Source organism: Phalacrocorax carbo, chromosome 9, assembly GCF_963921805.1.
Source record: "Phalacrocorax carbo chromosome 9, bPhaCar2.1, whole genome shotgun sequence".
Lineage (NCBI taxonomy): Eukaryota > Metazoa > Chordata > Aves > Suliformes > Phalacrocoracidae > Phalacrocorax > Phalacrocorax carbo.
Window position 1 is genome coordinate 11,341,898 of NC_087521.1, and position 19,162 is coordinate 11,361,059.

Genomic DNA, 19,162 nt, shown 5'->3' on the forward strand with positions numbered 1-19,162 from the left:
AAACTTATGCTATAATGTAAAAGGTGCTAGTGTGCTGTCAAGTGCTCTGTGATGTTTGCTAGCTAAAATCTTGGCTTCAGAGCAGCACCTGTCACAGGACTGTTGAAAAAGTGTGTGTTGCTGTTTAGTAGATGTTTAATGGTACTATATCTGTCTTTTAAGATATCATACACTGGTGACAGACCTACTTTTAGTAGAAGTCACCATTAAGTAAGTAGCAATGGAGTGGTAAGGTAACTTTAATATGCTCATTTTTTCCAGAAAAGAGGTCTCTTCCGTTTTAAAATACACATAAGTGTTTTAAATAGTATGCTGTCCATATAACTAGCCTTAGGCAAAATAAAATGCATACTATCCCATTTATTAGATTTTTGTGCTATCACTCACTGCTTTTGCACAGCCAGTGTTCAGTGCTGTATGACTAAATTCCTCATATCATCTTTGTATTTGACAGGTCAATATATGTTCTGTTGAAATAGAAAGGGAGGAAAGCACAGGGGGGGTTGTTCCAGAATTAAATAAGGGCCTTGCAGAGAATTGGCTTAGCTTGCTATTTTATACAAGATACAAAATAAAAATATTTTTAAGGAAACTTCAACTAGGTTTTTTTCTTCATTTTGGAAGAGAGACAAGGAAAAATGATTACTTTAAAATGAAAAAAAAAATCTCCACAGAAGTCCAGTCCTGTTTCGTTTGGGGTGCAGTAAAAACAACAAAAATACAACATCAGGTAAAAGTTGTAAGCCCAGAAATAAATAAAATAAGAGCATCAGTCATTTCTATCACTGGGGAACTTTCTTCATCTAAGCACATATGAACAATTGATCCTTGTAGTCATATATAGCAGTAAACATTAATAACTTAACAGTCTGAAGTCAGTGCTGAAGATATGGAGCATTATTGAAAGATGGAGTCGAGCAGGTGGCACTTTAATATGTTCAGTGTCATGGTTGACTCTAAAGACTAGTAGAATGAAATTACTTGAGGTTCTAAAGATTTAAAAAGCGAACTCATTTTGCTGCACTAAGGAAATGCTACTGATCAGGCTTTCTGTGTCCCTTTTTTCTAGGCTAGAAAATATTAACCCTGAAGAAAATGACATGGTAAGCCATTCTCTGAGGAGATTTCTTGATGTCAGTCTTATATCTTAGAGGCTTAAGTTCAATTGAGTGGGTTTCAAGAACTAAGATGTGGGAAAAAGAAGAATTGACACACTAATAATGTACATCTTTGCTGCAATATGAAAATTCAATAACTTCACTCAGTCAATTTACAATTCACATGTGCCTATTAATTAAAACCCTATATTAAATAAAATATATTAAAACTTCATGTCTGACTAACATATAATGCTGTTGGTAGACATTACAGGAATTACTGAACAGAATAAACAATGCAGACACAGGGATAGATATACTGAAGAATGGAGCTATAATTCTGAATCGAATACACAGGACCAAAGAACGTAAAAAGAAAATAGTAGCTGAGGAAATGAATGCAGTAATAGAACAACGGGATGCTGCTTTGTCTCAAGTAAGTCTCTACAAGTCTATAATCACTTGATCCAAATGTCCTTTTTTCTTTTTTGTCTTTTTTCTTTTTTTTTCTTTATTTTTGGGGAAGAAAATTATTTAGTTTACTTTGTTGAAAATCTCAGAGGGAGCTCTTCTAGAAAATGGCTGATTAATGATCAACTGTTTCTTCATGGTACTAGTGCCCATTGAAATGGCATCAATGCGTTTCATTAGAAAAGTTATTTTTCTGTTTTTTGCACCTGATCACTAACTGTCTCCTTTTTTAAAACAAAGTCGTTTTCAATGTATTGACCAATCTAAAAAGCTAGCAGGGGCTTAGTTTTGCTGTATTGGTATAAGGCATTGGATGACAATTAAGGACTCAAGGATTTGTAAAGGGTTATATGTGTCAGAAATATACGTTAAAGGAAGGTAATGGTACCACATGCAACAATGCGAGCAATTCCTCCCTTTGTTGCTTTACATTCAGGAGATAAGAATCAGCATGTGGTCCCTGGCTCTCAAAGTCTTACACTTCTGCTACATGACTTGAAAGAACCTAAGGTCCTTTTTCTGTTCACATCGCTCATTCCCCACAATTTCCTGTTTTCACAGAACAATATTGTCTTCATTCTCTTCACCATGAAGGGAGTCTCCTTGCTTTTCCCATCTCATGGAAGAGTTTTTCTGTTGTTTTTTCTTTTTTTCCCCTCACGGTTTTCTTTCCTAGATTTTAACCTAGATTTAGCTCAATAGGAGCAGGCTCTAGGGAGGAGCAATCCGAGTAGGGGATCTATCTCCTGGGAAAACACAAGATTTCAGACTTGGTGAAACTCCTTAGGTATTCATGCCTGGAAAGAAATTTCGTCTGACTCTTCCAATACTGACAATTTAGATTTTCAGTGTGAGTTACCACAGTTAGCCCACATCTAAATAATTTCTATTAGATTTAAAGTCAGGTTTGTGATCTTGCGTCCTAGTGATAATGTTGATTGAAGTTATGTTGTATTGAGAAGTCTCCTCATAAAAGAGTCCCTTCTACACACCCTGTAATTTTCACTTTTTTGCAATAGTTTTTGCTTTCTCTCCTACTTTAACCTTGAAAGCCCCATCTGCCTGGGGCTTAAAATATTTTGTGTGTCTGCAAAGGATGTTAATGTTGGAAGATATTAAAGGTGGACCTTTACTGTTTCAGTCTACTTTCTTTTACTTTTATAATAATGATGAGCAACTTCACTACTGGGAAACATCCAACAGCCCTGCCAAAAGTTTATGTCCTTTCTTCTTTGCACAGAGCATTTGCAAAGTGAGCAGCTTACAAGAGAAAAGCTTTCAGCAAAAGAGAAGGATCTTTTGATATTTTTATTTTTGTTTTGTCAGTTTTTGCTTCATTGTTGAAGTGGACTTTCAGGCATACTTGAACCATAAAACTTTTATGAATGTCAAAAGAATGTCGTTGTAGGGCATTTTAGTATACTTTTTAATTGAATGGATTTTTAAGCTGCCTGTTAAGGAGTAATCTTTTCCAAGTAATCAGCTTGGAAATTAATAAAGATAATTATTTTATACAGTAATAGGTTAAGTGCCACAACTAGCAAAGCCATCTTAAGGTCTGTCAGCAAAAACCACAGGTAACGTTAAGTAGAGAGTGCAGCTGAAAAATTAAATTAATAAAATAATAAATCCCCACCAAATGAAAATGTAAATATTTGGTATTAAGCCATACTACTGTGATACTGTTTGCAGTTTATAAACCATTGTTTTAAATTAATTATTATTAATAGAACTCTATTGATCAGGTGTTGTGTTTTCACATATGTGATACTTTTACAGCTATAATTCTTGAATCTAGAAAATAGGTCCTTGGAATTGAAGCTACCATTTCAACCTGCATTTCTCACTTGGTGGTTCCTTGGGAATTCATACCGTACTTGAATTATTAGTAGTCTTTTGTTAACATTGCAATAGCAGTAGTTATTACAGTGCTAAGAGCAAGAACAATAGGAGAGGGATTCTTACATTAGACCACAAAGGGACTAGATGTAATTCAGGGGATGTATATGCTTAGTATAACAAATGCAAATTATTGGAAGTTAGATCTGAGGTTGCCTCAGGCATTCATAACATCTGCAAGTTAAAATATTTTTCTTTTTGGTAGGGGTGACATCAAACATGGAGGGGGGATTTGATGAGAACAGATTGAGACAAACAGAAATAGAGTAAGCCATTAGTGTGCTGTGGCTATCCTCTGCAAAGGGTATTTTTAAAGATCAGAGGTCACTGGGCAATGGAAGCTAAATGCTTCATGACACATTGTGTGAACACCATGTTGCTCTGTTCCTGCTTGCTGTTGTGTGGTGCTGGAGACAGCAGCAACATCATCTGAGTGACCGCCATGACTGGTTCCATACGACAGAGAACTGCCTATATGGTAATAAGGGTTTGGACTGACTGTGTTTAATGAAGCTGCACCTGTTATCCATCTTTATGGTTTTCTTCACAATAGCCTGGCATTTGACCATCGAGCACGGTGAATATAAGTAGTATCTAGCCTTTTGGGTTTCACTTGTAGGATTTCTGATTTTGCAATACTCAGTAAGAAACAGTAACAGAAAAGCCTTCAGAGCTCAAACGCATTGCTTTGATTTCAAGTAAAGAATAGGTTACATTCCTAGGGAATGGACATTCTATAAACTGTGTTTCCTATGACCAAGAAAATACTGATGACTTTCAACTAGTCTTTGAAATGCAGTTTTGCAATACTTTTTCTGGTAGTTACACTAGTAAGTTGCATTTAACTGGACTGCTATTGCAGCATACTCAACAATGGTTAGCTAGTTGTGATTCTTCTATTTGACTTTTACTTGAACAGTTTTTTTATTCTTCAAAAAATGAAGAGCACTGTCCATGTCTTGGAAGGGTCATGAAAATGGTTTTTTGAGCTGTAACACCCAAGAATCTCTGCATATTTTTTTGAGATTTCAAAGGTGAATGGTACTTCTTACTAGGAAGCAGATAGAGGCACTTCTATCACTGTATTGAGCTGTGCATGGCATGTGTATGTAATCTTAGATCATTCACTAGATTGCTGAGCAAATATGCAAACTACTTTTTGTATGTGTGAAAACAAATAAAATGGTATAAACTCAAATATTTGATACTACTTTTAGTATGTATTTTCAAGTGAATAAAAAACAAATGAAAGCATGGCTAAACATTGACATCCATCTTCTCCTGTACCAACACCCTTAAAAAAACAAACTCAACTGTTTGGTTGTATTTGCTAAGATATGTTTGTTAGTGAACAGATATTGTACTATACTGGGGAGCTTGAGTCGGGTTTATGACTGATCCTCTGAAAGGAAAATGGAGAAAGATGCTGACTGTCATGAGAAATAAAACATCGGTTTCTTGTCTGTAATGTTCGGTTTTATCTTAACCCGTTCAAGGAGAAAACTTATTTGTCCAGTTGCTCGTACTAAAGTTCTGCCTTTCTTCAAAAATCTTTTGTGCTTGAGTAATCCAACCAGTGACAGACATTCAATAAAGATAACGTATGGCGTAGTCACATTGTGTGATCTTCGTGAAATACTTTAAAGAAGTGGTTTCCAGCAGGAGGCAATACAGTGCAGTGTGTCTCAAACTAGCAGCCACCTATTAACCATATCCCACCTTATGGACAGGAATGTTAATAAGATTACACACATACAGGGTTGGCAGCTGAAGCTAAGAACGTGAGTAAGTCATTACAATTACTTTTCTTCTGGTTTAGAGAAGAAAGGGAACCTTTTAATTGGTACAGCTTGAAGGAAGTGATTTTTTAAAGCTAAATAAGATATGGCTTATAGTTCAGGAGATCGTGTATTGGATAGGGTTTCAGTCCTAACTTTCATTATATAAATTTTTTAATTTAATTGGGAACAGTCAGTTCTATACAGAGTTTTAGATATTAAAGGTGTAGACTTTGTTGTTAAGGTAAAACAGTGGTTTCACGGCTGGCAAAGTATCGTCTGTAACACACTGATCTTGAAGCAATAACATAACTGGCAAGCAAACCTGGTTTTACAGCTTTGAATAGTTTGATCACATCCTGCTGTGCAGGAACATGCTTATGACTGTTCATGTAAAAAATTGGCGTGCGCCCAGTTGCTCATCTGAAGCAAGTTTAAGTACCTTTCTCCATTTTGAGGCACTGTTTGGCAGCAGGCAGCGCTTTATCGTCATTGAAAACAAAGATGAGAAATGCTACGCTTGACTGCCCATCATTATCAGTTTCGACTAATGACTAATAACTGATAAATGCCTGTACTTACAACAAGGCAGCTTCTTGCTAACTTTTTTTTTACGTTCTGCTTAAGCAGTTTCTCTCCTTTTACACCAAATAACGCGTAGAGCTCTTGTTATCTGTTGTTCACAGAGCATTAAGGCATTCTCTGTACACACGAGTGAACAGGTCTTATTGAAGTAATCAACCCAAGAGCTGTATGAAGTGTAAAAACAAAAAAAGCATTTGTAAATGAAAAAAATTACTTAGAGATCTTGTGCCCTTAACTGGAGAATACTCAGGTAACAGGTTACAATGCCTCATGGCTCTTTTATCTTAGGATAGAGGTGATCCCTTTACAACCCAAGCCACAGTTTGGGATGTTATTTTTAGTAATTTGAATTAGCAGTGCAGCTTTAAACTCTGTGTTTTGGTACCCTTTGACACTTCCTGGTTAAGGATACCAGTCAAGTTCTTGGTTGGCAGGAGCACATTTGACAGTGTGCTCCTAGCTGCTCTGCCAGGATGCTTCCCCTACTACCTTTTCCCTTTTGCCACTGGTATTTGGAAACAGGAGAAGAAAAAGTAGGACGTGGTGTTCACAGTTGTTTGTGAACAAGACAGTGCTGTGGGGTACTGATGATTTTGGTCATGGGTTTATTTGAGAAGGGAAGTGAAGGTAAAGGAGATGTTTATTGTAATTTGAGGATCCAGGGACCATACTGGTCCACTCTCATGCTGGTTTCCTTTGGGCAGGCAACAGCAAGTTCCTGTTGCCCTCATCTTTCTCTGAGAGGCAGCAGATGGTTAAACAGAGAGAGATGAGCTGTCTGCAAGATGCCCTTTTGCATGCAAATGCAGTCCAAGTCCTGAGAGAAGGCAATAGTGATATAGAATCAAATGTAGACCAGATTTAAAAAAAATAATTTGAGATTTAACATTAAAAGTTGCACTGTGACTGCAGGGATAAAAGAAACAGGAGTTGGAGAAATGGTTGTCAGTTTTGTTGGTATTCACATCAGTGGCCTCCGGTAAACCTCACAGATGTCTGTTCTTTGGAGGTAATGCTGAGTAAAAGGGATCCTGAAGAAAGATCACAAAAAGCCAAGTTATACAAGCAATTGTTCTGATCAGCAGTGTTAGTTTTCCATTTGATTGTGTTGGTCTGGAATGGTGCTTTACAATGTCATATTTCATTTCCTGTGTACCTAAATAAAGATAAATCTTTGAAAGTTAGACTAAATCCATGTTTTAGAAAGCCCAAGTTATTCTGAACATAGTTAAATCCATGTTTTCTTCACTGCTTCTCAGAATAAACCAAGTGAATCTCACTGGTTACAGAATTTTCAAAGCTTCAAACAGAGCCATTGACTGCTGGACTTGGGAGGCATGGGGTGAAACTTTTGGGAATGATCCTGAAGAGCATCAAGAATCTTTTGCGTCTCACAAAAGGGGAGGTTCTTCCCTACTTGGCTCCTTACTTCTTCTAAAAACAAAACCAGCTTGAAAAATTATAATAATTCTTTACTTTCTGAGATGATTAGGTATGCTTTGACTCCCTACCTCAGATATATTTGTGCTAGTTGGAGCATGAATATTTTCCAGGGGAATACTCAGTTAAATATTTGGCTACATTCAGAAGGTGTGTGAAGTGTTTTTTTTTTTCTGAAGTAGGAATTCTAGTCCACTGGAGGCTAAAATAGAGGGGAAACTGGCCAAACAGAATCCTCTTGATGTCTTGTGTGTTTTCTGATTTGCATAGAATGTTCCCCAAAAGAATCACACCTGTTAAATCTTTCATCGTGACGCTCTGCTTTCTTTGATCACTATGTAACTCTCAGTTCTCAAGGTATTAAGAAAGCTGAGGAGAGGTGAGGTGTTCAGACAGTATGATAGGAGAAGATTTGGGGACACTACACATCTGTGTCTGTAGTGTCAGTTGGCCTCTTGCAGGAGAGGTAGTGATGTAGCAGAGGTTGTGATTTCTCTGTAGGTAGGTATCTGTCAGTAGGGCATGAAACTCCCTTTGATTTCACTGGAGTCAGAATTCCACTAGTGAGAGGATATTTTGCAGCTTATGTCTTAGTTTGACTTCAACAAGGCTTTGGTTGCATGAGGTCTTGTAGTTTTTGAGTTAATGCTTCTCACAGCTGGGAGTGCAGGTCAGCTGGTAGGTCATTAGTGGGAGGGAGAGGAGGATCTGAAGGAAATTACCCTACGGAGCTCTTAGCCCAAACTTTTGTATTTAGTCCATGAATGCTAAGTATGAGTAAATATGTAAATGTTAATGCAATGGTTCCTTGAAGAGAGGGATTACGGTTTGAAGTTCTGAAGCAAATTTTTAATTGATACTACATTTCCCCTTTTTACTGCCGTAAGGTTTTGGCTGAATGATGCCCTGAGACACATCATTGTTTGCATTGTTAAATCACCTGTTGTTCCTCTGCAAACAGTGTGTTGTGCAGAATTCAGAAAATACATGTCTGCATAGTATTTGAGGGCATGATCAAGCTTTGTGTCTCTAATTGTAAACTTTAATGAATTTCTACTTGAACATTCATCTTCTCTTCAGTACCTAGAAACTCCTCACCCCTTTGAAAATGACAGTAAATTTGCATGCAAGCTTGTTTGATTAATTGCTATTTGACTCATCTATCATGGTGCTAAGCTCTGGGTTCACACAGCTTAGACTTCCAAACCAATTTCTAGAATTAATTTAAATATTTAATGTCAAAACCCTAGGATGAAAGAGAGAAAAAATGTTTTGTATGCTTATTGATCGCCTGTTTCAGTAGCAACAATCCATAGAGGAAATTTCCAGTGTGATACAAGCAGAATTCAAATAGTATCTCCTCTGAAAAGGAGACCAAATCACTGCGCATAAAAACTTCTATAGGTACCAGAACTACTGTAGAGGTACCTAAAGTTTTCCACGGTACTTAACACTTCACAGTTTTAAGTTAGGTACTGAGTGTTGAATCAGATTTCAGTTTGCTTCCCTGTTGGATGTCTCTGATTTTCTTAAAAATTAAAAAAATAACTGTATCAGTGTGTTTCCTATTAAAAGCTGTTTTCTTAGGCAACTTTCTAAGAAATCTTTCTGCAAAAAATACTTTGTTATTTTGGATACCTGGATGAGTTTGCATAAAAATTCTTTTGATAGATGACAAACAGTATTTTTGTGTTTCATATTTATATTTAATGTGGAGTCTGAAAATATGTCTGACCTGTGTGTTCATTTCCCTCCTTGCTTTCACCCACTTGCCACTTCTTGAGTGTTGCAACTTTGTGGTTAATTATGTCTGTATTAACAAGTCACGGGAAGGAATAGGAACGGCTCTGGAGTATTAAATAGTTCTCAGCATCTGACATCCACATTAACAAGTTTCAGGGTGGGTGGGTGTGTATTGCTTTTTTTGTTGTTTTTGTTTGGTTGGTTTTTTTTGCTTTGGACTAGCTGTAGCGAAGTCCTACGAACTGAACACTCATTTTCGTCAGAATGCACTGGGTGTGTTTCTTGAGTGCATCTTTGAGTTTGCCTTAATCAAAAAAGGAATCCAGTTCATGTTCTCAGATAGCACTCCATGCTGCAAAACAAAGCATAAGAAGTAGAGATAGGTGAGAGAAATTACAGTTGCACCCCCAGTGCAAAGTAGCGTGCAAATTGTGTTTCTTCAGTGAAAATTTCTGAGTCATTGAGAACTTATGATAAAAGTTCAAAGCTTCATTATTTATAATTATAGAAATGGAAAAAATCCATTTAATCCAAGAAAATATTTTAAAAATTAGTTACATTAAAGCTCTGCTAGGGTATTACAGGATGAAGGATAACAATGAGATGTCTTCAAGAAGGAGAATCACATTTATTAATGAAATTTTAAAAAAATTAGCTAAAGGGAAGTAAAAGCTATTGGTTCATGAAGAAAGTGTTCCAGTGCGTTTGTATTCAGCCTTTTTCCTTTGAAAATTATTAGACTAACTTTATGTACAGGCTTTTCTGGTGAAGATTTTGGACATGTCCACAACACATAAATGAACTTGGTTCCTTCAAGTAGAAATAGGTTTTGAACTAGTAGCAGAGATCACAAATAAAATGTCACACAGAATGTAAAGTTTGGATTTAACTGGGCAGTGGAGATATCTTCAAAGAATAGCAGCCAAACTCTATCGCTGATCATACCACAACATCAGTAGCTGACTAAGAATATTGTGGGACTTGGAGTTAAGAAGAATGGGTCCCTCCGGAGTCCCTAAAGTGAAATATTGACCTATCTTGATAGCATTGCAATACTCTCCGCAGCTACCTTTATGATTCAACGTGTGTGTTAAGCGGTGAAGAGAGGTGGCAAGTACAGAAGTTTAGGTCTGGCAGTAACAGAGGATGTAAGGAAAAAATATTGTAATGATGATAAGCAGAAGGTAGATGATTGTGACTGAAATGCAGGACTTAATAAACATTTTTGTTACTTCAATTTCTTTCTAGATTTTTGTTTTTAAACAAACAGGTAACAATTACCACAACAGCAATTTTACCTCTTGCACTGGTCTGGATGTTGTGGCCTTTTATTTTGGTTAATTTCTGGAAGTCCTCCGGCTTGATGAATTTATTTTACATATTCGGGACTAAAGTGTGTAGTGGCCCTGGCAAAAAACGTGGAACAAGAAATTCTGTCAATATTCTCTTTATGAAAGAAAGATTTCGCAGTAGCATTAACTTATCTATGTCTCGCTCACGAAGTATGCCTACGTTTGTTTGTTGTATGGCTTTACTGTTTCGTGCTTCAGATGGTGAGTATCTAGGATTTACCCTCTTTTCCATGTTCTGTTTATTCACTGTTAATTATTTTTCAAGCTGAGTTGCTTGAGAACAAGAAAAATTTAGCTTCCATTACCCTCTATTGCAAATGAAGGACAGGCTTTCCCATTGTGTGTGGTCTGCACGTGATCGTAAGATGCTGTTGTCAGGGAACTTGTTAATGCTTTCTGATGTTAATGTTTTGTTGTCATTCTTTTCAGTAGTGTTTTTAAAGTATTTATTGTTAAGTATGCTGTGCCTATCACAGAATCACAGAATGGCAGAGTTTGGAAGGGACCTCTGGAGATCATCTCATCCAACCCCCCTGCATGAGCAGGCACACCCAGAGCAGGGGGCACAGGACCGCGTCCAGGCGGGTTCTGAATATTTCCAGGGAAGGGACCCTACAGCCTCCCTGGGCAGCCTGTGCCCCTGCTCTGGCACCCGCACAGTAAAGAATTTTTCCCTCATATTCAGGTGGAACTTCCTGTGTTTCAGTTTGTTCCCGTTGCCCCTTGTCCTATTGTTTGGCACCATTGAAGAGAGTCTGGTCCCATCCTCTTGACACCCACCCTTCAGGTATTTATAAGCATCGATAAGATCCCACTACATAGTATACACAAAGTCAGTACAAAATATCATGTTCTGATTTATAGTCTACTTTTGTATTGAAAATACTTTTTTAAATTACACAATTTAAATATGTAGAAATACTTAAGGCCCTTAAAAAGCTGTGATTGTGTAAAAAGTATCATACTTTTAGCTATAACAAAAAATATAACAGTGGATGAAGAACGGTATTAAATCATAGAAGTATGACAACTTTTTGAAATTCTGGAATTGTCAGAAATACGGAACACAACAAGTAGCTAATTACATGATATTTCATTGGGTAATGTACTGATGCAGGATAACTGGAAGTAATGCTTCTGAATGTATACTTCATATTATTGATAACAGAATTGATAACTACCTTTTGAGAGAGAGGGGAATTTTGACATTACCTCTAGTTAATGAATTAGCAGCTATAAACATGTAAATCTACATCTATATTAACCAAAAACCAAAAAAAGCAGAGTAAAGCTCTGTAGCAGAAGAATGGCTATGAACACTTTGCACTTAGTTGTCTCATGAGATGACTTGTCACCAAGTAAGATTTCCTTCCAAGTCATGTTTTAATCATGATAAGTAATGCGTACCTCAGGCAGAGACTGTATTACAGATCCCAGCAACATTAGGAAACAATAGGTTTCACTCCTTTTTGCCTGAAAAACCTCTGCTGGCTTGTGTTCAGGACAGGAGTGAACATCAGCCCTCTCTGTGAGTTTACCTCCATCTTCTGTATCTTTCTTTCTCAATCTGTAAGCATTTTTTTCAGCCTCGTGCTTGAGGTCCCATTCACAGTCAAAATGTTAGGACTTCAACTGAATCTCAGTCTGCAGAACTAGTCTCAAAAATCTCAGTGTGAAAATGAAAGCATCCAGTGCCAGCCTCCCAGAAGAAGGCACAAAATCATTAATTCCTTGTGCTAAATAGTCATATCAGCCTGCTTTCTACTTTAGGGCTAGTCAGCAGCTGTGTGTCTCGTTACATGTTCTCTCTATGTCGTGTGTGTTGTCTTCTGTGGTATCCAGACACTTCTCAGCAGTAGCCATGCATTTACCCGTTTTGTTTGTTTTGGCAGGCAGGCCCATCACTTTGCTTTCAGAAGTTGTCATAACATTCATCTATCTTTGCGCTTTTCTTAATTTTTTTCTGCTTAGGGTGTCTTACCCTCTACACGTGAGGGATGGAATTGCCAGGAAGCTTTAAGCTGGATGAGGGCAATGCTGGTAATTGCATGTGTCAGAGGCAGCTGACTTCAGATTTAAGCAGTTCTGCTTTCCAATAACATATCTGAAAGCTTTTAGGTGGCTGTTAATTCAAAGCCGTGTGGTCACTCCTCTTGAGAAGCGTGGATCTGTTTGGGTAGCTAGTCACATTGATCCCTGTAAAACGCTTTAGTGAAGCTAAAACTAAATTTTGTTACAGAGGTAAAATCTTCAGATTCAACCACTACTTAATATTTGAAAAGTCTTACTCGTGTGCCAAAATCACGCAGACGTTTCTCAGTATTACTGAAGCTGAGCAATACATAATGTCTAATGTGTGTTTTTGTTTTAGTTTTGCAGAGCTTTAGTTTACTTTCTTAAACATTGTGGGGTGTCTTTGTCTTCTATGCATGATTCATTTTAAGCTAGTGCAAAGCTGATTGATTTCTTGATTTTCTAAAAATACTTTTATTCTACTTTTCAGTGCAGATGAGCAAATTTGAAAAGATGCCTGAAATATAAATTTTATATATTTGCTTATACCTAGATCTCTGTATTGGTGAGGAAGAAACTGATTTCATAATAACATTTGAAGGCTTATTCTCAGACTGTTAAAACAATGATATTAATATTGCTTTCAGATAGCTGTGATCTTTAGTATCGACGTTTCCTAAAAAATCATGTTGCTTCCGTGGAGAAAGAGCAAATACAACAGATTCAGGTCTTTTATTCAAAAAATGTTTCTCATCCCTGACATACCTGCAGAGCTTTCACCTACTTAGCTGTTTGAGTTTGTTATAATCTCTAGTTTAAGGTAGCTTTTATTGCCCATTAAAGAAGTTTTGGGAGAACATATTACAAAAAATTGAAGAACTGCAACATAAGCAACTGATGGCTCCACTGAGAGTACAGTATTTATCAGGACAAACAGATAGCGTGTGCTATGAGGAGCACCTGAAATCCCATTATTACGATATCAGAATAAAGAGATTAAAAATATATGGCATCTGTACAGTGAGCCATGATACTGTTTTCTTGAATAATGTGATGATATTTAAAAATGGACCAGAAGTGTTCCTGTCCTTTTGTGCATTAAATGCCAACTTAACGTTTAGGCAATAGTCTTGTTTACATATGGATTTTAAGAAAATCCACTGAAGATTATTTGAAAACCAGCTCATTAGAATGACAGATTGTTTACCAGATTTTGTTTTCTTGTCAACTAATATTGGTTACGTCCAATTAAACAAGGTTACACTTTCTAAAAACATACCTCTGTCAGCAGCCAAGTGCCTTGCATATATCTGAGAATCTGATTCCTGATTTCTAGATCTATTTGCAAATCAGGCTGTGAATGTTTCTTTCTAAAATGTCTCCTTTTCATACACCTTTCACGCCTTTAGTACCTCCATTCTACTGTATATATTTTCTGAGTACCACCACTGCAGGTTATTAACTGGGGGTGGGGGAAAAGCTTTAAACAAAAGCAATTATCAGCTATCTGTCATAGTGTGTTGTGTCAGATGTTTGACAAGCTATCTCTTGGCCACGGGCCATCTGGTTATAGTGGAACTGACTACTCTTCTGAAGAGCCAGCAAAACACGTGGCCATGGGAAGCAAGAGCTCCATATCATTTGGTCAAGTCAGTAGAGCAAAGGTTTAGGGTGTAGTAATCCCAGTTCTGACATGATCTTGATGGTTGATTAAGCTTCCTAAACCTTCTGTGCTAATTTCTCCTCCCATAAAACAAGAAAGTCCTATTTACTAGCTTCATTTAAGTGTTGGAAAGAGTGATTAGTTAATGTTTAAGTTATAAGATCATCAAACACTTGTATAAATAAAAAAGAGTTATTGAGAAGAATCGCATAATATAGAGAGTATTCATGGGAACAAGACGAAGCAAAAATGAGACAGTGCAGTGAAATGGACCTCACACAGGCCAAGGTGAGAATTGAGAATTAGAATATGTGTACATTCTGCCGTGCAAAAGAAAGGAGGAAAGATACTGCATTTGAAGGACGGAGAGACTAAAGAAACTGGAGAGGGAAGACTTGTGTTTCCTCCTTTCAACAATGAAGGAGGAGAAATAAAACAAAAAAGTAAAGTAGCTAGCAAATAATAAAGTTCATAGCTTTCTGAAATTTGTGTTTCTTCCTTTTATTAGGAATACAGTCTTTTACAGTCCTTTTATAGTCTCACTCATTGGAGATATTAAAAAAAAGTCTAGACACAGTCCTGGGCAACTGGCTTTAGGTGGCCTGACTGAGCAGGGGGATTGGGAAAGATAACCTCCAGAGGTCCCTTCCAACCTCAACCATTCTGTGATTGCCTGATTATATTTCCATGTTAGAAAGAACGTGTGTGGGATCTACAATCTGCAAAAATAAAATGTAAATGTATTTTGAGCCCATGTGATGAAGAGGTGGCTGGCTGCTGAGGAATCTGTCCCTATCTAACTGAAGACAAAAAATCAGTGGTATATTAGGTTATCTGTAGTTACTGTCTATTGTGACTGCAGTAGCCCGTTTCATAATATTACAGATCAGTGTGCTAATGAATCGCACAGTAGTTAGCACTGGAGTAATGAGTATGTGGGAGTTGACTTGGAAAACTGATACTAAGAGCATAAGTAAAAGAAGATCAGAATAGTATTTTGATATTCAGCTGCTCTGACTGGCTTCTTTGGGGCCTTTCTTGCAGTACTACTTACTACTCAACCAGGGTAGAAATTATTTGAGGTGGCCAGTAGGGTAGTTCAGTCCTGGTTCTCTCATAAGTAGTACGTTAATACATGCCCTGCTTTAATGGCAAATTTATTTGAAGACCTCTTTGGTGTTGTATAATTTTATTCTTTAAATGTTCATAAAGATATTAAGGTTAGTTACTCTGAATTATTTTCTATGCAGAAGTTTCTATTCTGAAATCGTCTCTTGAATCTGTATGCTGGAATTGCTGTCATGCATTGAAAGTAAAACTGATTCTAGTCTAAGTGTTGTTGTACTTACAGACTTCTATTCAGTGATTTAGAATTTAGCTAATAAAGATTTACTTTTTAATTTTTTTTTGTCTTTGCTTTTAAAACATAATCTTGACTCTTGAATGATCTTTCCCTCTTACAATAAAATTTTAATTAGTGTTTTCCATTTGCTAAATTATTAGGGAGTATCGGTAATTGCCTTTGCTTTTGAATATAACACACTGGCATGTGACCTATATGAAGTTCATTGTACTGTGCCAGTTTCTAGTGCTTCTACAACTCTGCACGTGTGTAAGCAAGCATACTAACCTTGTGTACTACTCATCAGCTTACATGCCTAGTTTATACATTATTTATCAGACTTATAGGCATGAAATTAAAAAATTTAATTAATAATGTGACTTCCATGTAAAACGGAAGTCACTTACTTATATATGACAGGCAATTAGGAAAAAAACAACTCTTAGGTTAGTTGAATGCATTTTTGCTTAATTTCAGAGCCAGTACAGCCTCATGAATAAATGTTTGACTCCCAGCTACTGGGTTTACGTTCGTATTAGAAACTACTATAGAGAATGAATCAGAGGTGAGGTAAGATTGGTAACTTATATGCAATGGATATAGGAAGCTGCGAAGGTGACACAGTTACACGGCTTCAGCAGCTCCTGCTCTTAAGTTTCCTCCTGCAGATCAGGAGTCTGTCAGCAACCCCGTTAGCAGAGCCAAGGTAGTCCAGTGGCACAGCTGGCACAGGAACCCTGCCTGAATGAATCACGTATAGCTCAGAACATCGTGTTTTTCTTTCTCTCCTCCTTGCACACTTTTTGTAATGGGTGTCATTGATTAGGAAAGTCTCTGTGTGCTGAGCACTGTGAGAAGTAGCTCAAGGTTGTCTTGATCTTTGAAATGTCATCACTGAAAGGAAGTGTAGGAATATATAGAGAATGGCGTTGGGTGGGTGAGTATCATAGGGCTACTCGGTGATGTTGAATAGCTGCACATGTAAGAATTGTTAACATGAAGAGTGGAAAGAGTTAAACTTTATCGTCTGAATTTTCTGAATGTCCTTCTATGCAGTTACAGTTCCTTTAACTGTTCAAATGAAAATAAATGAAAGCTTGTTTTGCTGCATTTTGAAGTGTTCAGAAATAGAAAAGGAAAGGAATGGTAGGAGGAAACCAAGTCATGTATACAGCATATTATCTGCCTTAATGCTGCAGGTTCCAACTGGCTCATAGTGACAAGGAAGTCAAAAATGTTTCATTTGTATTTTGATGCATTTATTTTTGTGGCTTCTGATGGAGGAAGACACCATTGTACTGCTGAAAAAAAAAGTGTTTACATTTAACTGTTTCTCTTACTAACAGAATATAAGTTTTTAAAGATGCATATGTTTGAGGCCTAAACTCTACAAAAGCACTTCTCTTTCTTGTAATCCCAGTAGTTCTAAGCTGCTGGGCATTGTATAAATAATCACTCAAACACATTTGTTGATGGCTTGCCAGAACTTTGAAGAAAAGTATTTTCTTTCAGAGGTTAGACAGCCTTAATTCAAAATTATAATTTAATGGGAAAATCTTTCTAGTCATTATTATGTAGAAACTCATTTATTTCTTTATTTATTTTAAAATTATTATTTTAGAAGAAAAAGGAAAAAATCTATTTATATAAATATAAGTGTTTCCAAACATCTGCAGTTCAAAGTACATAATTCACAGTGACACCAAAGGTTGGTTTGTGTTTTGACTGGATGACTTTGGTATTATTTTTGTCTGCAAAGGAAAGGGTTGTGCAGCATCCAAGTGGTGCAAGATGTTTGCCTCTCCAGAAATCTTGATGAATTTGGGACAAGGGGCAGACTGTTCAGAAAAAAAATATTGAGGGGAGGGGGACAGAAGGGCTGTCAAACTGAAGAACACTTGCATTCCATTCAGCATTTTTGAGCTGGGAGCTACTCCGAACTAAGAAAAGGCAAACAAAATAATAAACTACAGGAAGAATGAGTTGAATTTTTTTTTGTTTGTTTCCCATTGTTATTTATTGTATTCATGTTTCCACAGGTGATTACTTAAAAAATATAACAGGTGAAAAAGTTTGGTGACTAGAATAATTATTTGTACTTCATTTGTTCATTGCAGTGGCTATGTATTAACTAATTTCAAACTGTATCTGCTGTGTATCACTTCCAAAAGTGTTACACTGTGTAGTAGTGGAATCTTGGTAACCCATAAGCTTATCTTTTATTGGTATTTGTGCATCAAGATACAGTATGTTATTTACTTTGCTGATGAGCATTTTGTTTAAAATGCATAAAGGAGAAAATATGTCCTGGAAGATAATTCCTCTGCCATTGAGATGGACTCCTACTTTCCCATAATTCGGAGGGCATAAGCCATTTTCCCAAGTTATTCAGTAGGAACTACATTATTTTTATTTCTCACTACTTCAGTAATTGAGATCCCAGATCAGCAAGGTCTTCATGCATAAAAGTCCACAGAGTGTGATAGAGTACTCAGTGTTTAAAGTGAAGGCCCTGATATGCAGTCAAGTAATTATGCGCCGGCTGACCCATGGTGATTAAGCACTCACTTTTGATTTTTGTCTGACTTGAATAGAAGTATGTTACCTTAATAACAGAATGAAGCTATTTGTGGGAGGCTGTGGTTATGTACAAGATATATTATTAAGCTACAGAGACTACATAAGACTGACTGGACGGGATCAGATTGGACCAAAGATCCACCTGCCTCACCACCCTGAACCCACGCAGCCAATAGTCTAGGCCTCGAAGAGTACAAGAACAGGGCAAGCACATTGTTGTACCTCCATCTAAATACTGTCCCTTTTTTCAGCAGTCTCATCAGCGGAGTCTTGTGTGTTTATGCCAGTGCTGATTCTTAAGATTATAAGCATTGCAGGTTTTGACAAGGACTCTAGATGAACAAATATATGTTTGTAAATTACTATCTTTTGTATGTACTAATTGGATGAGACAATCAAATGTAATTCAGGATTCAGGAAAGAACTTTGTGCAGAACTTGATCTCATTGTAATCCTAGTACATTTGTTTTATTAGACTTTGACCCTCATATCGGTATTAACAGAGACAAATCAATTCCTCTTTTTTTCCCAAGCACATAAATGGCATAATGTGTTGACTCTTTTTTTTTTCCCTAGCATATTGCCAGAAGTTCAGGAGGGGTTAGTTTGGATTCCTTTTAATGAAAGATGATGGAAGACATTGTATGCTATATAGTAATATTAAAAGCAAATATAGATGTAACAGGATTAGATAGCCACCAAGACTGCATTTGTAGTAAGGTGGTGTTACAGTTTTCTGTTATATTCAGCTTTAGCTGTTGCTTCCTCAGCCAAGGAGTGTCACGGTACCCTTTCTTTGGGTCAAATCTGCACTGAAATACAAAATGAGTAATGCACCTGACATTACTATCTAGTTCAGTGAGATGAGAGCGAGGGACCCTTGTGTAGCAAAACATTTATGTCTCTCTGAAAGCACAGGAACAGTCCAATCGACCTGACTAGCACAGAGTTAAATATGCTTCTACATGAGGCCTCTGGGGATAGGTGTTGTCTTCATATAGACAAACTGCACAGGGACCAAATGGTTGGGGGCAAGGGGTTGCTCTGCTCCATGTTAGTGCTTTGCTGTATTCCATCTTTGTCCCTACTAATGTTGTTTCTCCAGTAGCTTGCAGATTTTTCTTTACCCATGTATAATGTCTGTACTTTTTACTCTCAGAACACCACACTGAAGAATCATGTTAAGTAACAATCAAAAA

The 19,162-nt window shown here is 37.0% G+C and overlaps 1 protein-coding gene across 14 annotated transcripts in view; it reads left to right on the top strand.

The window, feature by feature from the left end:
* MIPOL1 (mirror-image polydactyly 1) overlaps nucleotides 1-19,162 on the top strand; it is a 202,072-nt gene that overhangs the window by 74,137 nt on the left and 108,773 nt on the right. For all 14 annotated transcript variants that reach the window (XM_064460309.1, XM_064460298.1, XM_064460299.1 and 11 more), the window contains 2 exons: nucleotides 1,070-1,103; nucleotides 1,363-1,533. In XM_064460309.1, coding sequence (XP_064316379.1) covers nucleotides 1,070-1,103; nucleotides 1,363-1,533 — 205 coding nt within the window. The remainder of the gene's footprint in view (nucleotides 1-1,069; nucleotides 1,104-1,362; nucleotides 1,534-19,162) is intronic.